This window comes from Rhinolophus sinicus, linkage group LG04 (genome assembly GCF_036562045.2).
Source record: "Rhinolophus sinicus isolate RSC01 linkage group LG04, ASM3656204v1, whole genome shotgun sequence".
NCBI classification, from domain to species: domain Eukaryota; kingdom Metazoa; phylum Chordata; class Mammalia; order Chiroptera; family Rhinolophidae; genus Rhinolophus; species Rhinolophus sinicus.
In genome coordinates this window covers 103,711,871-103,732,675 of record NC_133754.1, presented here as the reverse complement: position 1 = coordinate 103,732,675, position 20,805 = coordinate 103,711,871, and the positions used below count along the sequence as shown (strand labels likewise).

General features: G+C 48.3%; 1 protein-coding gene across 2 annotated transcripts; it reads left to right on the top strand.

Moving 5' to 3' along the window:
* The first annotated feature begins 227 nt into the window (after window positions 1–227).
* Window positions 228–5,452, top strand: GJB2 (gap junction protein beta 2). Of its 2 annotated transcripts, XM_074330129.1 has the most exons (3): window positions 228–438; window positions 2,221–2,641; window positions 3,656–5,452. In XM_074330129.1, exon 3 carries the CDS (start codon window positions 3,678–3,680, stop codon window positions 4,356–4,358), a length of 681 nt encoding a protein of 226 aa, XP_074186230.1. In that variant the 5' UTR covers window positions 228–438; window positions 2,221–2,641; window positions 3,656–3,677; the 3' UTR covers window positions 4,359–5,452. The 2 variants fall into 2 exon arrangements, with proteins under 2 accessions (XP_074186230.1, XP_019571262.1); XM_019715703.2 differs by lacking the exon at window positions 2,221–2,641 and having other exon boundaries at window positions 230–438.
* The last annotated feature ends 15,353 nt before the right edge of the window (window positions 5,453–20,805 follow it).

Below are 20,805 nucleotides of genomic sequence, written 5' to 3'. Positions count from 1 at the left end.
AGGGAAGACGTCCTGGGGACACCGGGGGCCTGGGGACACTGGAAGCCCGGGATCTCAGGGCCGGCGGGGGACGCTGGGGGGATTTGGGGACCTGGGGGAACTCTGGGGCTGGAGGCCGAGGCACCCCGCCCGCAGCGCTGAGGGGGCGGGCAACGAGGAGCCACCCCTCGGTGACTATCAGGCGCTCCGAGAGAGGGCGGGGTTGCCGCTCGGTTAAAAGGCGCCGCTGGAGCCGCAGGTGCCAGACCCAAACGTCTGCGCGTCCGCGCTCCCTTCTCCCAGCCAGGCCGCGGCTCCCAGTCGGCAGCGAGCCCGGAGGCAGCTTGGTCAAGACCACTCGAGGCCATCTAGGACCCGCCTGGGACCACTCGGGACCACCCAGGGCCCCAGAAGCTCCCCTGCCAACACTGCCACCCCCTCGCGCTCCCTCCGCCGCAGGTGAGGCTGCCGGGCCAGCGCGCCTGGGTCCTAGCCGTGAGGCCGACGCCGGACTCTCGGCACCCTGGGACCGCCCGGGACGGTGGGGCCTGGGGGAGGGGACTCGGCGGGGACGGGGGGCCCCGGAGCGCAAAGGAGACCCGGGACCGTCCGGGGCTGTGGAGACCCAGACCGAATTCCCCAGGGGGACCCGACGCGCACTCAGACCCCTGTACGGGGCAGTCGCGACAACCGACCTCGTGGGCGGGCAGGTGGCGAGAGCGAACTTGTGGCGAAGGAGTTTCTTCCGACTCCAAGTTCTGAAATTGGAGTCAGGCTATTGCGGGGAGGAGACGTGGCGACACCAACGCCGTGATCGATCAGGACACGCGCGCGGGGGTGGAGAGGGGATCCAGAACAAGTCTCCAGCAGCGCGATTGATGATCGTCAATAATGTTCCTTCGGGAAGTTTTAATCTGCTGTCACCAGGAGTGTTTAATTGGTCAAAGGCTCAGTTTGGAAGGAAAGGTGAATTCCGTTTAAGCAGGAGCCCTGCCTGGAGGAGGTGACCTTTGCAGAGCAAGATCAGTCCCGGTCGTGGGAGAGGAGCCAGGACTCCCTGCCCCACGAGCGGGACACCACAGCCTGAACCTGAGACACGGGTTTCGTTGCTTCTCTTTTTTCTTGAACAATCCAAGAGTGTTGGTTTCCAGGTGGTGTTTTCCAACTGGAAGGACACTTGTTTACAGACAAGAACCGTGGGGCTGAGAGAGGATCCTTAGGACAGTTGCATCAGCCCTTTGCTCCCTCCTGGAGGGGACACATGCCTATCAGTGTGTGTTCTCCAGCTTCCGATAGCTGGACACCTATGAGCATTTATTTGGGACTATGTCTCCAGATGTGTGGTGACAGCCATGTCCCCATTTGCCCTTTGAGTCCATTTCGCAACTCGAGTGCTAAGTCAATCACCATTAGGCACCTGTGAGAAGGGTGGGGAGCTCTGTGGAGGCAGCAGGGCAATGTCCGCCAACAAAAAAGGAAGGATTTGAGAAGTTAAGTGTGAAGAACTGCTTTTGCCTTCTTTGGAACCTGGTGATTCACCCGGAGCCTCCCCAAAGAACAGAACCAGCTCCTCACCCCGCCTCTGGCAGAGCTCCAAACAATGAATGGCAGGGTGTGGGCCAGGTAGGAACCTGCCTGTGACCCACCTGCTAGGTCAGGAAGGGCAGGAGAGCAGCTCCTGGCTGATTCCACCCAGCTTGGTTAGCCCATCTTGACCTGTTATCCCGATCCTATTTGCAGATTAAATTTTGATTTGCTCTTCTTCCTGAAAGGGTCTATAAACAGCTCAACGGAGACCTTTAAAAAGCAACAATAAAATAAGGCTCTCTGTAGGTTTCTAGGCTGGTGATTATTGGACTGGTTTATGGAAGAGTGTGGGGTCTGTGTTTGGTACTTTGGAAAGAAGCAAAGGCGTAAGCTCCCTCACCCCCTGATTTTTAGCCAAATGTACGGTCCACAGTTCATTTCAGTAACTGTCCTGTTTCCACTTAAAAAGTGCCAGTGAAACTATAGTGAAACTATACATTTTGGTTCTGCTGTTGTGGCAGGACTAGACTGAGGTGTGGGCCTTCAGCGGGATGCCCCTAGGTTCCCCTGAGGACCTCCGGACAGCCTGATGTAAAGGGTCAAGGCTGAACCCCAACTAACCCAGTTTTTCCCAATGACGCTTCTCTTTTTCAAGCTAAGTGAGGCAGCATGTTTCTCGAGTATGTTTCAGTCTTACGTCACTTTCACGTCCAGGACCCCTCTCCTTGTGTGTGCTGTCTCCCCGACCAAGGGGGCATTGGATGGTTTCAGCCAGACCTTGGTGCCCCTGCCCAAGATGAGGCTCGGTGATGAAAGACCGGCGTTCATGAAAGACCGGCGTTCCGAGCCTGCTGAGAAAGTCCACGGGAACAGGACCCAACTTGCTCAAAATGAGGGGATCATTATGCTTTTAAGTAAGAGAAGAAGGAGGATTCAACTGCCAGCTTAGAAGGGGTGGAGAACAGATTGCTCATCAGGATGGTGGAGAGGTGGAATCTTGTCTAGAAGAAGAGCTGATTGAGACAGATGGGTGTAACTGTGGATAAGTGAAGACAGATCATATCCTGTGAGGAAGAGAAGGCCCCTGGTTCCTGGCAGATTGATCCACAGGATTCAAATCTCTTTTCACTAAGTGGTATGTTACCCCAGCGAGCTTCAGTTCCGGACTTTAATATTCAGCACAGTGATGTCACCTTGTAGGGGGGGCATCGCTGGGAAATCTCTGAGTGAAACTTTCTATTTTTCATAATGTGTCTTTTTAGAAACACTTCTAAATTAAATCCATAGCCCACAATAAAAATGCACAGTTGCAACACTTATCCAAGCAGATAGCCCTGAGTACTAACCAAGCAATCAGTCCAGCGTAAGGACCACCAGTCCGTACACAAGCCTTTCACAAAAATCTATGCTCATGGCAGCTTTTCTCCATGAACAGAAAGTTTCCAAAAGTTTCTGCTCCTTTTTGAAACTTTTCCAGAAAGTTTCCTTCTCCTTTTCGCACAGAAAAAGGAAGTGAGGCCCTTTGTGAAATTTTAACTTGGAGTGTATTGGGTGACAAGCACTTCAGTGCCACACCCCAAGTCAATGACAAGTTACTGATATAGTTTAAGGAAAGTGGCTCTGCAGGGAGATGTGGCTTGTCAGCCTTTACGGCAAGGTTGGCCCGGCTAGTCTCAGTCCCAGTGCTGCCGTCCGAAACATGAAGCTAACAAGCACATGCAACTTGACCTTCTGAATGTCCTTCGTCCAGTGCTGAGTGGCCTGTGCCGTGATGGGAAGACCCAGGGAGTGTCTGCAAGGGGTCACTCAGCACTAACTAGTGCCTGCAAGTCAGGAGCTCTTTTGCTTGTCTCCCCCGACCCCCTTGCCCCCACCCAGTTTTTACTGTGTGCTAAAAGTTGCGTGAATCACTCAGATGAATTACTGCTCTTTGTTGGAGAATGCATAAACACAGGTTCAAGGCCTTTCAGGAACTATCCTCTTAATCCTATGGCAAATGAAGTTTTTTCACCTTTTTGGTGAGGTTGGGTAAGAGCTGCTGTTTGCTCAGGAAGAGATAGAAGAGTACTTATTTACTGAGACCCGGAGAAATCTCCTGGATTCTGTCCTGTTAGTCACTCCTCTGTTGTGTTCGTTCTGTCTTTCCCAGTGCAAGCCACCCACGGGAGAAGATGGACTGGAGCACTTTGCATACTATTCTGGGGGGTGTCAATAAACACTCCACCAGTATCGGGAAAATCTGGCTCACCGTCCTCTTTATTTTCCGCATTATGATCCTTGTTGTAGCCGCAAAGGAAGTGTGGGGCGACGAGCAGGCCGACTTCACCTGCAACACTCTGCAGCCCGGGTGCAAAAACGTGTGCTACGACCACTTTTTCCCCATCTCCCACATCCGGCTCTGGGCCCTGCAGCTCATCTTCGTGTCCACGCCGGCCCTGCTTGTGGCCATGCACGTGGCCTACCACAGACACGAGAAGAAAAGAAAGTTCATTCGGGGAGAGATAAAGAGTGAATATAAGGACATCGAAGAGATCAAAAGCCAGAAGGTCCGCATCGAAGGGTCGCTGTGGTGGACGTACACCAGCAGCATCTTTTTCCGGGTCGTCTTTGAAGCTGTCTTCATGTATGTGTTCTATATCATGTATGATGGGTTCGCCATGCAGCGTCTCGTGAAGTGTAACGCGTGGCCTTGTCCCAACACAGTGGACTGCTTTGTTTCCAGGCCCACAGAGAAGACTGTCTTTACGGTGTTCATGATTGCAGTGTCTGGAATTTGCATATTGCTAAATGTCACTGAGCTGTGTTATTTGCTCATCAGATATTGTTCTGGAAAGTCAAAAAAACCAGTTTAACACATCACTCAGCTATTAGATAAAAGATAGAATGCATGAAAAGGATGAGGCAACCTGCGCTTAGCTGTCAAGGCAGTGTCACCAGCATTTCCCAAGACCAAGATTCTCACCTTAACACAAAACCCTTTGAAACTCCTATAGCTCTCACGTGAAACACCAAGTGCCTCAGATGGAGCCCTTTTCTCCTAAAGTGAACAAAGGCTTGATCCTGTGCCACAATGGTTTTTACTCAGATCAGTACCAATGAAACCCCGTGCTGGTAGCGGTTATTGGTGCCTGGTAATTCCATATTTTGAAGAAAGGATATCAGCGTTTATTTTTCTGTCTTTGAAGAAAGGAGAGAAACGCCAGGTTCTAAAGAGGATGCTGAGAAGGTCTGGTTGCTCCTCTTAGGGTCCCCATTTCTCCCCTAATTAAAGGTAAACATAGAGAATCTTGGTTCTTTTATTCACTTTGGAAGTTTTAGTCTCTAATGATGGACGAGGTCACCTAATGCTTCAAACTCTGTTATACTTTTTTTCAAGTGAACACTTTAAAATAAGTTCTTTGGGTCTCCGAGACGTTCTAAAAACCATTGTATGTTCCTCCTATTTCAAAGGCTCAGATTGTGAAATGCAAATAGCATATATTTAGATACTGTCATTGAATTTAAAATACAGTCTCTCAGTTATTAATACTCCACGGGGCCACTGTAGTAACTGCGGTATGTAGTACCCAAGAGCATTTCCGCCTCTCTCACGTGAACAATCTAGAAGTTTTAGCCACGGCTTCTGACAGCAAATGGCCTCATGTCACAACTTTGGGTGTAACTTTGCAGGAGAAGTACAGACTGGATATGCCACCAACTGCCACCAACTATAGGCTGACTCGAGACACCCTGTGTCCCCTTTCAGCATTTGCCTTTTCCATGACTGTGGTAAACGGTAGCAAAACTGATTTAAACAGTTTGCTTGGGAATATTTTGTTGCCACAGTTCAATTTAATGGTGCAGAACAAAATGGGTATGTGTGTGTGGGGGGGTGTAGTTACTATTTTTAAAGAACAAATGGAAAGACTGGACTCTAAATTCTGTGATTAAAAATGAGTTTCATCTACTTCAAAGTTTGTTTGCTTCTCTCTTCAGCTTCCCATTTTTTTAAGTGAAAATAGAATTAATAGACATTTTTGAAAAATAGAAACTAGGGTTTAGGTAAATATTTAGCAGTTCTATAGGACAGATTGAACCGTAATAGTGTCAGTATGCCTGACATGGATCCCAAAATGTGGTACTCGCATACTTCAATGAGGGTGGGTGTTTTCCTTTTGCCAAGATTAGCATTGTAAAAACATTTTGTAACAATAAATAGCTTTAATGACATGCCTGTAACTAAAATAATTTTGTAATGTCTCAAAGTCATCTAAAATATTAAAATATTACTTCATATAATACTTATTTAAAATCTATCAGTTTTCAATAGAATAACAGATTTTGTACGAGGAGGTTAATCTTTTCAATGTCATAACACCAAAGGGGTAAGTTTCCAGGGTGTCTGTCCACCGTCCTGGGACTCTTCTGCTCAGTTACAGAAATGCTTCTGTCACCACAGTTTGACGGGGAAGGGAGAAAGAAAGCTGATTTCCGTCCAACCCCACGCTCACCCCAGATTTCTGACAAACACACGCACAGTGTGGTGTGCGGATAGGGTGTGTAGCTGAGAGGGTGCTGGGCGGTTCACATGACCAGTTTGACCCCTGGGAGAATCGTGGACGCTGACAGTTTAAAATGATGTCCATGGAGAAGGTGAGCTGAGGCGTGAGACAAAACCTGTAAGGTGTCTTTTCTATGGGATTGTCTTCCTGTGTACTTGTATGTAACCAAAGCTAGTCTTAGGCCACTGCTTTTTACTCCTTACTGCCACCTCCGTGGGAAATAAGCCTGGTGGCTCAGCTGTGCCTGTGGGTGATCGTGCGCTGCCACCTGCAGGCTGGCCTGGCCTCCGGCTTGCCCCAGACAGCCGGCCAGCACTGTCCTTCACTGTCAGAGCCTTCAGTCCCAGGCCTTCAAGGCATTTGATACCTGTAATTAAGAGTATTTTTATGGAGAACCATACACTTTTTACATGGATTAAAAGGACCCAAACCAGCCAACTTTCATCCAGGTGCTAGAAAAGGGATGAGAAACAGTCCCTATGCCCCAACGTGCTCTGAACACAGCCTGTTGCACAGCACATGGGTGTAAATAGACATTCACTCTTACAAGCCATGAAGATTGTTACTCTCAAGGTATTAAAAGTCTGGGTCAAAATAATTACAGACTACTTCTGACCCCTTTTACGAACTTAAAGAGAGGTCTGGCCACAGGCCTAGAAATTAGAGCTTGAAATCTGAAAATGATAATCCTGAGTCTACATCTCAAATCATCCATTTGCAGTTTGCAGTAGGTAAGGAAAACCTCTGCTGTTTGTGTTTTAAGATTCCACCAAGCGATTCTGTGTCAGGTCTGCCACGTTTCGGGCCTCACACAGGCCGGCCTGCAGGAGAATTCAGGACGTGTATGCTGCTAAGCTCAGCGGGATCAAGGTGTGTTAATAAACTGGGAATCATGGTCTCAAGTCTTCCGTAGAGGTCACCTGTCAAGTGTTGGGTCACAACTGGTATGAGTGGATCAGGGTCAGCTCATGACAGTGTGGTGTCCACTAGGGTGACCTGGGCCTCCACTGGCTGTCATTGCTGTCACCGCCCTAAAGGTCAGCTGGAGGGCAGCAGGCAGTGTGCTGAGAGGGCCTACATGTGCGCAGGAGCTCCCTTACCAGACCTCAGTTTCCTCGTCTTAAAATGGGCTTACAGAATACCTTCCAAGGTTAATGACAATCAAATAAGATAATTTATGCAAAAACCCTTGACAAAGTAAAGTGCTAAGTAAAATATTATTATCATCTGTTTTCCATTAGCTAGATCCCAAGCTGGAAAGATGATAGATAGCATTTTAGATAGCAATGACTCAAGCAAAACTGGATAAACTGGGAGCTGGAAAAAAGTGCACACGTACACAAACCTGAAATAAGTACAGTACAGGGAGAAGAAAGACTGCTGCACAGGATGGAAAAGGAATGAGTACACACGGAACAGCATGAAAGTTCAGGTGATGACAGCTACATTACTCTGTGTTACAGAAAAAGCAACAGTGTGACACAGAAAGTTTGGTGCATCTAGTTAGGGTCTCTGAACACCTTCGTCAGTCATGTTACAGGTGCTTTCCTCCCAGCAGCCCTCCGATAGGACTATCCTGGTGCAGTGGGCAAACAGTATCACGCTCAAAGGCCGAGAGTGGATGTTCCGGTCACACAAGGGATGTGGACGGGACTTCCTGAATTCTCCTCCTGCATTTCATTCCTGCAGCTAGAAGTCCACACCCTGGGAACTCGCCACCTCCCCCAACGCTGATGGGGTTCAGGAGGCCATCCCAGCTTTCTGAGACATGCCACTCATTCAGGTCCTGCACACCTCCAATTACTCATTTACTCAACCAATATTTACTGAGTACCACTGAGTGCCAGCAGCTATTAGGTACCGGGGCCGTGACAAAACAAAACCTGTGTCTTCATGTTGAAGGAGACAGACTGTAAACACATCCCTATAGGTCACATATACTACAGACACTGCAATGGAGAAAACTAAACCGGTAGAAGGGGAATAGAAGTGACGGGGCAAAGGAAATTGCTGCTTAGTATCAAGTGGTCAGGAAGGGCCTGTCTGCCAAGACACCTAAAGGAAACCGGGAAGCAGCCCAAATGATGTCTCAGGAAAAGGTGTCCAGTGAGAGAGAAGGGCTGGACACCAAAATCAAGGGGAGAGTGGGAAGGATGAGGCCAAAGAGGGAGGGGCAGTGTGGACGGATTCATTACAGCTGTGCTGAACCGTCCTGCAGTGGTCCTGCCCTCTGGTGGACCACCTAGCACCTCAGATGGCTGACAACACACTCAGGCTCCAACACAGCTTATCACTAATGTAGTCTAACTTGTTAGCTTTCTAACAGCCTCATGACCTGTGCTCATTTTCAATGAAAAGGCCACCAATGTGACTACGTAATTATAGAATTAATATATAAACACATTTGCATTGAGAAGTAAATGCAGATGTATAAAGTCGAAAGAGAAAGTCCCATTTGTCAACCCTGCTTCAAAGTCTTAGTACCAACACCCAGTGTGTACCCTCTAGTCTTTGTTCTCTGCCATCCCAGATACACACACACACACAGATGCTATGTTAGTTCGCATTCTTACATAACTTTTCTGTGGTAGTTTCTTATTTAGTAATATGCCCTGGAGATCTGTCTAGCTAGCATGTATAGGTAGATCTACTTGTTCTATTTCACAGGTGTACAATATTCCATAGAATGATTGAATCGTAAATTATATAACCAGTCCCAGCTCGGGAGCAGTTATACTGTCTCCAGGTTTTCCCTCTCCCCATCACCCTCCCTCGCCACTTCCTAGCAAACCACATTTTCCTTTTGTCGTGCATGTGGCATAAACTTTCCAACCAAATTCAGGGCTTTACATTCCCCTGTTGAATTTTATTGCTGATTTGGGTTCATCCTCTGGCCCATCCAGATCTTTCTGGCCCTATATTCAGTATATTAGCAATTCCTTCCAATTTGTCATCTGTCAGTTTAAATAGCCTGCTTTCTCTATAGTCACTTCCACCAATAGAAATGTGGACATGCTGGTCAGTGCATTGACCAATATGGAGCGAGTTGAAGTCTTGAGGCTCAGTGCATGTAAGCTGCCCCTGGTTCCCAAGATTTCATTACAGGCCCAGAGTTCACCAACAACCGCAATGATGGGAAACGGCTCTCTGCTGCCACCTGCTGTCATCAGGGGTCACTGCAGGGCGCTGCCTCCTTCCAGTCCCCTGGGCCCACTCAGCCAAGGGGGCTCAGCCAGCATCAGCCACCTTATGACAGTCCTGCCACTGCACGGGCACATCGACCCTCCACAAAGCCTGACTGCCCCCCTGGCTCTGCAGTTTGTATTTCCAGTTTGGGGGTATCATGCCATTGTTGCTTTGTTTGGGTAACCGGAAAATAAATGAAAAACAAAACACACATACACATATACGACTTCCTCTCACAGTGGTACAATGAGCGATATGAGCAAACTCCCATAATCTCTGGTTACCGTCAGTGCATTTGCACAAGGTTCTTATGTAGGTTTTCCCTCGGGTTTCTGTCCTTTGGATTTTGGAATCTCACCACCTAGGACTGTAAATGCCACAGTCACATGACTTCTTACTCATCACTCAGCTGTGGGGGGATCATTCATTTTAAAAAGCATTTGAAGTCATCATCTAATGTGAACACAGCAACTCTTTAAACTTGCAGTGTCTTTTGCTTTATTTCCCTTAAAATGTTGGGGGAAAATTCCACTCACATTTTTCAGGCCCCTTATTAATTGTGAAATCTACATTTCCAAACTGAAAATGTAGGTCTAGGGCAATTTTGACTCACAAGAACTCAAGAAAGCAGGAGTTTTCCCATTTGCCTGCTGTTTGCAAAAGAGAGACATGTCACTTTGAACAGAGGTTTGCACAGCCACACTCCCAGCGTCACTGTTCACAGTGGCTGATGGTGGAAGCGACCCCAGTGTCCAAGCACAGATGCTGGGGAAACACAGTGTGGTCTATACGTACCATGGATGTTATTCAGCCCTAGAAAGGAAGGAAATCCTGTCACCTGCTACGTCGTGTGTGAACCCGGGGGACATTATGCTCAGTGCAATAAGCCAGTCACAGGACAAGCACTGTGTGATCCCATTTCCATGAGGCCCCAGAGCAGTCAGGTCATAGGGACACAGAGTGGATTGGTGGGTGCTGGGGGGTTGGGGGAGGGGAAATGGGGGAATTAGTGTTTAATGGGAACAGTTTCAGTTTGGGTAGATGGAAAGTTCTGGAGATGGATGGTGGGGATGTTTGCACAATACCATGAATGTACTCGAAAATGTACCCTTAAAATTTGTTAATATGATAAATTTTATGTTATGTATACCTTACCATAATTTTTTAAAGTGGGCAAAAGATACATCTCTTTTCTCAACACAGGAGACGATGGATGGTCTCCACTGAAAGACGCTGACTGACCATAAAAAGTTAAAAAGTATTCTGGACTCAAGCACACATCAAACATTGCTAATGTCTGTGTCCCATTTTATTAGGGCTATAATGCACCTAAACGCATCCCTAAGCCCATATGGACATTAACCATAAACATTAATAAGACATGTCTGAGCACACAGCTGAGTCTTCCCTGCTCCGTCAGAAACAGTCACATTCAAATCTGGTCAAGTCAGTTAAGGAAGAAACACCAGAATGTCACCCTGCCTCCAATCCTGGTGGCAGGCTGGAAGTGACCTTTCCTAAGCTCAGAAATATTCAGAGTGCTCTCTGCAGCACGTACCAGGTAGGAGAAAGGAAAAATGGACACACACTCTCTGTGTAGCTCAAACCGTAATAGTCACTGTTATGTTACTGCAACCTTGGATCACCCAGTTGACAGTTGACAGTCCCCGGCAGCAGACAGGGATTTGGAGCCAGGGTGGAGGCCAGGTCTTTCCAGTGCACACAGGGCCCCATGGGTCCCTCTTGAGGACAGGGAGAGAGCATGGCTGCAGGTCTGCGTGTATGGAAGCACTTCCCAGCTGAGTGAGGCCCGAGGGCCAGGAACAGGCTGGCGTTTCTGTTCCAGTAGCAGACGCTGCCTGTCCCCTCATCCCTTTCTGAGACACAGTGGCTCCCTTCTCCTTGCTGTTCCCTCTGCTCCCCTCCCCCTTCAGGTCCTCCTCCGGCCAGGTAGACACCGCCCTGTTGCCAGCTCTGGGTTTGCTGGGAAGGCTCAGAATTTCCTGAGCCGACTTCACATGGTGCCAACTACTCACAGAGGAATGAAGAGTAAACCAGTGGTAGTTATTTTCTTTCAGCGCATTAGGATTTCCAACAGAAAAGACCCCCACCTGTCTTGTCTTAAAAATAAAAGCAGACACCATGAAAAATCGCACAGGCCTATCTTCATGGAAGGAGCCCCCTCTCTAGAGGTGTGGGAGGCAGCGGGGTCTCACGGCAGGCAGGCAGGTCGGGTCTGGCTCCGAGCCCTTTGAAAATGTGTGGTGTGGCCTGAGCAGAGGCTGCATGTGCAGTCTGGGTTGGATAAAAGCATACACAGGTCTTCTGTCATTACCTATGTCGTTAACCATGCCCTGCCCGGACTGGCCCACAGAGCCCTTTGGGAAGACTGCAGAGCCCATTCTGAAGCAGCAATTTAAACGTATATGGTCAACGTCAACGGCAACTTCTAGCCTTTGTAAGCTGCCTTAGAACTTCTACCCTCGCCCTCACCTCCGAGAATTCATGGGCATCTCACACAAGCCTCTGAATTTGCTGGAACGAGTCCAGGTTCACAGGTAAAGAAATTCAGAGGGGGACCGGCCCGGTGGCTCAGGTGGTTGGAATGCCGTGCTCCTAACACCGAGGTCACCGGTTTGAATCCCACATGGGCCAGTGAGCTGCGCCCTCTACAGCTAAGATTGTGAACAACAGCTCTTCCTGGAGCTGGGATGCAGTGAGCAGCCATAGGGTGGCATGAGCTGCCGAGGGCTGCTGTGTACCTGCTAGGGGCTACCGTGTGCTGCCGTGTGCTGCCGTGTGCCACCATGAGTGGCCAGCAGCCATCGTGAGTAGCCAGCAGCCAGCGAGAGCTGCTGTGAGAGGCCGACTGACAACTGGCAACCGACTGCCTCAGAAGGGAAGAGAGCAAAGCTCATAATCCCAGCATGGGCCAGGAGCTGGGTCCTAAACAACTAGACTGAGAAACAACAGCTTGAACCAGAGGGGGGGTCCGGGGAGGGCAGAGAAGGGGAGAAAAAAAAGAGAGATTCAGAGCCACGAACAGCCTTCCCCCAGGGTCATACAACTTAGAACAAGAACCAAGGTTTGCACAACTCTCTAAGTACTCAGATTAATTTTAAAAGAAACCAGTATGAGACAGCGCTTGGCAGAGCAGCTTCTGTTGTCCCCTCTCCTGGCATGGTCGGTCATCTCTACGAGGAGAATAAAACAGGAGTGGTCTTCCGCACGTTACACACGAGCAAACCAGGCTTCAAAGACCCACATGGCTTCTCCCAGTCACACAGCTAACTGGTGGCCACATCAGGGTTGGAAAAGCCTTGCACTTTTGTGACCTTGAAATGCATAATTTGATTTCAACATATGCCCAAGAAAGCTTTGGTGTAATAGTCAATGATTTCAAACTTCCCTAGAATTTCAACAATGGGCGCTCGTTGGAAGTACACCCTCTGCTCTTAAAATGCTGTAGCACCGCTGACTTTAACGAAAGCTCCTTTGAGATGGAAGTGTTTTCCAGAAACCTCCCCATTGCAGGGTCAGGAATATGTGTGTTTGAACACAAAATACTAATGCCAGGACGAATAGAAAGGACTGAGCCATTCCCTCTGTAAAGGAGACTGTGCCCTGCTCTGTGCAAAGGGGACTGAGCTCTGCTTTCTGCAAAGGAGACTGAACTATGCTCCTGAAATCCCCCAGCACCTGGCCACAACCTCATTTTGCACCTCAGGCTGGTCTGTTCACCATGTGGATGGAAGGCTTTAATTAATGGACATGCTGGGGTGTTGCAGGATGTTTCGCTGAGTCGGCAAGTGATTTTCCTTACTGTCAGTCAGTCCCAGTGAGGACAGGCTTGTAAGAGGGTGTGACGGCCTTGTCTTCAGCCACCAATGAAGAAGCCCTGGAGTCCTCAGTGAAGAGTGACATGTAGGAGTGAATGGGGGAGTGAGGTTGTCGTGCCCGGCGCCTGCTGACACAGACCAGCCATAGGCCCCGAGCCCGCAGGCTGCACAAGACAAGCAGGGGGCAGGCCTTGTGGGGTTCGCTCAGAAACAGCCCTGGCCAGAGGCCATGAGGAGCCAGACACTCTTGTCAGCCATGCTGTGGGGTGGCCTCAGGAGGCAGCTGGCCCATGGGCCCCGCCCCAGCAGGAGGAGAATGTGAGATCCAGGGCCTACAGCCATAAATTCTGGAAAGAAGTGTTGCTGCCCCTCACCGTTCCCCTTGCCAAGCCCCTGCTAAACAGGAACAGGTGCCAACTGTCCTAAGTGCCCCAGACACAGGTGAGGAAGACAGCCAGGTGCTGGGACAAGCTCACACTCAGAGGAGAAGGCAGACAGCAGCCTCCTGCAGAGGGAGACACTCCAAGGGACTCAGCCCAGCACTCACTTCCCACCAGGATGCTGCTGACCCAGCACCTCCACGTGTCCCCAGGCTCTTCCCCTCCCCCCTTCTTCCCCCTTCCCAGGAAAGGACAGCCTCACCCATGGGTGACTTGGCAGAAGGAATTGGCCCCTGAGGCTCATGCCCTCTGGACCCTCCCCTGCGATGTGGCTCTGGCCTGCTCTGTGCCATGGGGACCGCTGACTGGGCTTGCCCTGCCCCTGCAGAAGAGACCAGCCGTCAAGGAGCAGGTAGCTAATCCGTCCGTTTCGGAAAGAGGCGACAAAGCCACCGTATCCTGCCTTTATGAAGCTGACATTTGATCTCCATCTGCCTTCCCTGTGACTTATTTCTCACTGCATCTGAACTTAGGAGGGAGCTTGTGGGGTGGCCCCACTGAACCCTAAGGCAGAGCTAGGGGTGAGTGGCGCGTGGTGAGAGCGCAGAGCCTGACCCCTTCCACGCAGTGCCAGGTGCCTGTTGGGTCTGTACGTGCAGAACAAAGGGGGCTGCGGGCGCCCTGCCTTGGAGCTGGGGTGAGGACAGTCCAGGAAGCCGGAAGGTGCTGGCTGAGGAAGAGCAGAAGCTCAGTAAGCAGAGGGGGGACAGATAGGGGGCTGGGCAGGGCGACAGTGTGAGCCCAGAGAGACCCTCCTGTGTGCCCTGTGACTGCCTTCCGAACTCGGGGCCAGCGGGCCTTCCTCCCGGTTCCTCCCATTCCCAGGGACCAGACCCAAAGACCCGCTTAGTTCCCGAACCCTTGCCCAGGACCAGGGCCAGGGCTCTCTAGCTAAGTCCACAGCCGCCATATCCTGTCACCCCCTCGGCCAGGACAGACCCTTCCTCAGCTTTCCTCTTCACCTTTATTCACCTAACTGCACGTCCCATCACTTCTGGGAGACTCAGAGGCTTCCTGTCCATCTGACCCCACCATCACCTCAAGAGCGCCCACTGCAGTCGGCTGGCCTCCCTGATATCACAGGACGTCACAGCACAGCGCTTCCTCCTCCAATGCCCAGAGGCTCCTCTCTGCTCAGAACTTGCTCTGTTCAGGGGGGTTCCTGCCAAAGAGACGCGGGGTCACATGCTCGGTCAGCTTTGTGTCACTGGGACAAGTGAGCTGTGTGAGCTTTTCAGGGGCCACGAATATCCCCTGACTCAGACATGCGGCTCCTGGAATGGTCAAGTTCAGAGACAGGAGGGGTCACGGTGGCGGGCGCCAGGGACTGAGAAGAGGGGTGGGGAGGTGATCATCCTGCTTTCTCAGCCCTCTAACAGTCAACCTCTCAGGGGCCCCGCAGCCATCTGCACACCCATGCAGGAGGCTGGACAGTGAGGGCCGGCCTGCCTAGTGCTGGGGACACAGTGCCGTCAGTGGTGTGTCCCCTTCTCCAGCTCCTCCCTGACTGTACTGACACTGGGTCACCATCCCCAGGTCCCTGGTGTGGGGAGACGACACATTCCAGTGTGAGGTCTGCAGCACCTGCCAGCGCCTGAGGGAAGCACGGGGCCTGCTCCATCCCTGTGGTGACTTCCAGGGTGCCCCCTGTCAGCCTCTGCTAGCAGCCTGCACCCGGGTCACCATCGTGAGTCACAAGGCAAACGTCCCTGGAAGGCCAGGCGTTCTCTGTCCGCTGGACCTCCAGGTTGCCACTCGCGTAGATCCCCTCCACCCCTGGGAGCCTCCCCCACTGCCTGCCTGCCCCCCAGCCTCACCCCTCCCTGCCCAGACCACAGGGCCTGGACCTCAGCTGCCTCACCCTGCGTTCTCTGCAGCTGCTTCTGCAGGGAAAGTGTGTAACCGCCTGTCACCTGCAGTCCAACCTGGGACCGCCGTGTCTGCTTTGTCATCCAAGGCCTTGTGCATCTGGGCCCACACCACGCTGCCCAACGCATCTTGATGTCTTCTAGGCAAGTCCTTCGCTTCAGCCCACATGCCCTTCCTGGACCTGTGCACACGTCCCGTTATCTTTCTTCATTGTGGTAAAATGCACATAACAAAACTCACCATTTTTAATGAACAACTCAGTGGCATCAAGCACACTCACATTGCTGGGATACTGTCACCACCATCTGTCTCCAGATCCCTTTCCTCTTGAAGCTCTGTCCCCATTAAACACTAACTCCCTATCCCCTCCCCCCCGCACCCGGCTCCCACCATCGTACCTTATACAGACTGTCCCTGTGATCTGAGTACTCTAGGGGCCTCATAAGTGGGATCACACAAGGTTTGTCCTCCTGTGACTGGCTTATTTCACTGAGCATGATGTCCTCCAGGTTCACCCGTGATGTAGCAGGTGACAGGATTCCTTCCTTTTAAGGCTGAATACTATTCCATCGTGTATACACCACATTTTGCTTTCCGTTCACCCCTCCGTGGACATTTGGGTTGCTTCCACATTTTAGCTACTGGGAGTAATGCTGTTCTGAACCCGGGTGTACAGAAATCTCTTTGAGACTCTGTTTTCAATCTTTTGGGGCATGTGACCAGAAGTGGAATTTCTGGATCTTATGGTCATTCTACGTGTAATTTTTGAAGAACTGCCATACCGTTCTGCACAGGGCTGTACCAGTTTGCATTCCCACCAGCAGAGCACAAGGGCTCCGATTTCTCCATGTCCTCGGCAATACTTGTTGTTCTCTGTTTTTTGATAGTGGCCATCCTAATGGGCCTGAGGCGATCTGTCAGCGGAGTTCTGATTTGCATTTCCCTAATAATCAGTGATGCTGAGCATTTGTTAGTGAGCCTACTGGACACTTGTACGAGGTCAGACAACTTAAGTTTGTGAACTTGTTGCAACGATGTTGCTCACCTTTTTGATATCAGAGGGATTGTTCATTATGAATTTGGACCAATTGGACCAACAGTTAACCAAGTTTACTATTTGGAAGTGCTGAAAAGGCGGCGTGAAAAAGTTAGACAATCTGAACTTTTCACCAATAATTCATGGCTCTTACATCACGACAATGCACCAGCTCACACGGCACTGTCTGTGAGGGAGTTTTTAGCCAGTAAACAAATAACTCTATTGGAACACCCTCCCTACTCACCTGATCTGGCCCCCAGTGACTTCTTTCTTTACCCGAAGATAAAGGAAATACTCAAAGGAAGACATTTTGATGACAGTCAGGACAAGGGTAATACAACAACAGCTCTGATGGCCATTCCAGAAAATTTCCAAAATTGCTTAGAAGGGTGGACTGGACACTGGCGTCAGAGCATAACTTCCCAAGGGGAGTCCTTCTAAGGTGACCGTAATGATATTCAGCAACGAGGTGTGTAGCACGTTTTCTAATATGAGTTCGCAAACTTAATTGTCAGAACTCGTATGTCTTCTGTCGAGAACGTCTATTCCAGTCCTTTGCCTATTGTTTAATCAGGTTGTTGTTTCGTTATTGTTGAGTTTTAAGAGTTCTCTATATTCTCTGGATATTAAGCCCTTATCAGATATGGTTTGCAAATATTCTCGCCCATTTTTGGGGTTTCCTATTTACCCTCTGGATAGTATAACACCTTTCGATGCATACAATTTTTAAATTTTCATGAAGTCCAGTTAGTCTATTTTTTCTTTTGCTACCTGTGCCTTTGGTGTCCTAGCCAAGAAATTATTGCCAAATCTAGTGTGTTAACCTTTTTTTCCTATGTTTTCTTCTAAGACTTTTATTGGTTTAGATCTTACATTTAGGTCTTTGATGCACGTGGAGTTAATTTTTGTATGTGGTTCTCAGTACGGGTCCAAATTCAATCTTCTGCATGTGGATATCCAGTTTTCAGTACCATTTGTTCAAAAGACTGTCCTTTCCTCATTGAATGATCTTGGGAAAATCGCTAGAACATACTTGTGAGGGTTTGTTTCTAGGCTCTCTATTCTAGATCACTGGTCTGTCAGTCTGTCTTTATACCAATACCATTGTAATTACTGTAGCTTTGTAGTAAGTTTTGCAATCAGGAAGTGTATGTCTTCCAGGCTTGTTCTTTTTCAAGTTTCCTTTCGCTCTTCACATTCCCTTCAAAGCCCACATGAATTTTAGGTTGGGATTTCTGTTTTAGAAAAAGATCATTAGATTTTTGATAGGGATTGTATTGAGTCTGTAGATTGCTTTGGATGTCTTTGATATCCTAACAATATTAAATCTTCTAGTCCACGAACATAAATGTGTTCCCATTTATTTATGTCTTCTTTAATATCTTTCAGGAGCATTTTGTAGTGTTCTTTGCAGAAATCTTTCACCTCCTTGGTTAAGTTAGTTTACTCTTTTTGATGCTATTGTAAAGGAATTGTTTTTCAAATTTCCTTTTCAGATTGTTCATTGTTGTGTATAGAAATGCAACAATTTTTGTGTGCTGGCTTTGTATCCCGCTACTATGCTGAGTTCATTTATTGATTCTAATAGGGTTTGTGCATGTGTGCGTGTGTGTCCTTAGTTTTTTATACATGTGAGATCATATCATCTGCAAACAGAGGCAATCTTACTTCTTCCTTTCCGATTTGGATAACTTTTATTTCTTTTTCTTGCCTCATTGCTCTGGCTAGAACTTCCAGTGCTATTTTAAATAAAACTGATCTTAAGGGGAAAGCTTTCAGTCTTTCAACATTGAGTATGTTTGCTGTAGATTTTTCATATATGGCTTTTATTATGTTGAGGTAGTTTCATTCTATTCCTAGTTTGTTGAGTGTTTTAATCGTGAAACGCTGTTGACTTTTGTCAAATGCTTTTTCTGCATCAGTTGAGATGATCGTGTGGGTTTCCCTTCATTCTGTTGATGTGGCAGATTACATTGATTGACTTGCCTATGTCGAGCCATCCTTGCATTCCAGGAATTAATCCCACTTGGCCATGTGTATAAATCCTTACCATGCTGCAGAATTGTGTTTACTAGTACGCTGTGAAGGACTTTTGTATCACTGTCCATCAGGGATATTGTTCTGTAGTTTTCCTTTCTGATATTGTGTTCATGTGGCTTTGGTGTCAGGATAATGCTGTCCTCGTAGAGTTTTCAGGTCTTTTTGGAAAGTTTGAGAAAGATTGACATTGTTTCTTCTTTAAAAGTTGTGTAGAATTCACCAGTGAAACTGTCAGGTGACTCTCTCCTTGTTGAGAGATTTTTGATTACTGATTCAGGTCTTATAGTTATAAGTCTTCAATTTTCTATTTATTTGTGATTAATCTTGGTTGGTTTGTATTTCTAGGAATTTGTGCATTTCTTCGAGGTTATCCAATTGAGTGGCATACAATTGTCCAAGGTACACCTTAAAAAATCCTTTTATTTCTCCTGATTTGATGTCCACTTTCACTTCTGATTTTAGTAATTTGAGTCTTCTTTCTTTTTGTTGTACTCAAGGTAGTTAAGGTTTGTCCATTTTGTTGATCTTTACAACCAGCTTTTGGCCTCGTTGATTTTCTCTATTGTTTTTCTATTTTCTATTTCATCTAATGCTCCTCTAATCTTAGTTATTTCCTTCCTACTGCTAGGAGTTCATTCTGCTTTTCCTAGTCCGTCCTCCATTCACAATTGTGCCCAGCTCCCACAAGGCCGACCTTTCCTCCATAGCCTGTTCCTCCTTCTTCTGCGGTCTCTAGGCATTTTCCCAGCATGGTTTGTCCCACTCTGCTTCATCCTGATGAGCCAAGCTTGGGATTACGGATACTTAGAAAATGTACATGAAAATAAAAGAAAGGACAGCTGCAAAGGAACTTTCCAGCAGATTAATCTAAAATTTCTGCATATAACACACAGACAGCTTTCACCAAAGAGGATGCAGGTAATACACTAACTGCTTCTATTAGTTGACATAATCATTTGAGTATGAGTGGTGAAATTCTTAAAGAATTCCTAGGACTGTATGCTGCACTACCAAGATGGGGAGTCAAGTCTGGTTTCTTTGCCATCACTCCATTTACAAAGCAAACTCCCACTGGAGGTGGAATCTCTACAAGAAAGAAAACAGATTCTTTATAATGCGTGTCATGTTGATAAATAAATGTTAGTATCCTTGTGTTCTGGTTTAAATTTTTTACTACTTTCAATTTTGGCAAAATTATATCTGAGCAGAATATGTAGTCCAATAGTTCTAGAGATCTCACTCCTACTGACTCTACTGGCACCAGTTTCTCGGCCACCCTCCTTTCTGCCCCCTAGGTTTTCTGCGAATGATGTAAATTCACTAACAAGAGTTAGGAAATAAGTCATATGATCTCATACCCCAGAGAATTTCCACAGCGCACATTCCCACGGCCTGCCCAGGCCAGGTGAGACCAACAGATCTCATTTTTTCACGTGCAAACTTAGACACTGAACACTGCATGTTTATACTTTTCTCCCAATACCAGTTACCTTATAGAAATGATCTCATGGATTCCCATAATCTTGCAAGAGTTGTAAAACAAAGAAAACAGACGCTCCAGAACCTGAAGAACTAACTTCGAGGGAACCGAATCGGAGGTTATTGCATCATGAAATTGGCCTGTCTGGTTGGCTGGGAGCAAGGAGACCTACACCGCCTGAGGAGGTGTGACTTCAGAAGCCGCGACCCCCTCCTACGTCCCTGCTGTTTTGTATGTAACGTCTGGTGTGAATACCCTCTGGAAAGTGGACCTGCACATTCCCAAACCATTATTCGCATGAGGAAAATGAGTGTGAGTGTCTCCCCCTCCCACCTTGGACTTCAGCCTTGCAGTGAGGAGATCGCGAGTCAGGCCAGCCGAGCTGGGTCTGCAGAGCAGGGAGGGGGACGCGGGGCCAAAGGCAGAGATGGTCAGCACTACAATTGCACACTCACTGTCTCAAGACCTTCAGATGACAGTTTATTCAGGACACTCGTCCATGTGTGGTGGATTGCTGAGATGTGGGCTCTGTCCCAAGAAAGCCTCACTGGCTATTCAAGTACTAACAAAAAAGCTACATAGTAAATACAGACATTGGAGCTGTTGGGAGGCTCGCAGCCTGATGTGAGGGCAATGGGCTCCTCACGCCCTTGGGAAAATGCTGGTCTGGGGTAGAATGTAAACATGTGACACTGGCTGTAAACTTGGGACTTCATCGAGGCAGACCAGTTTCTTAAGGCACAACTGCCCTAAAATCAAGAAATTAAACTGTGTTTTATGATTTCAGCAGAGGTTCACGCAGATGGAGTCTTTCACAACAAAACAGAATCCTGCTCCTGATTTCTCAAAGGACACTTTCCTTGCC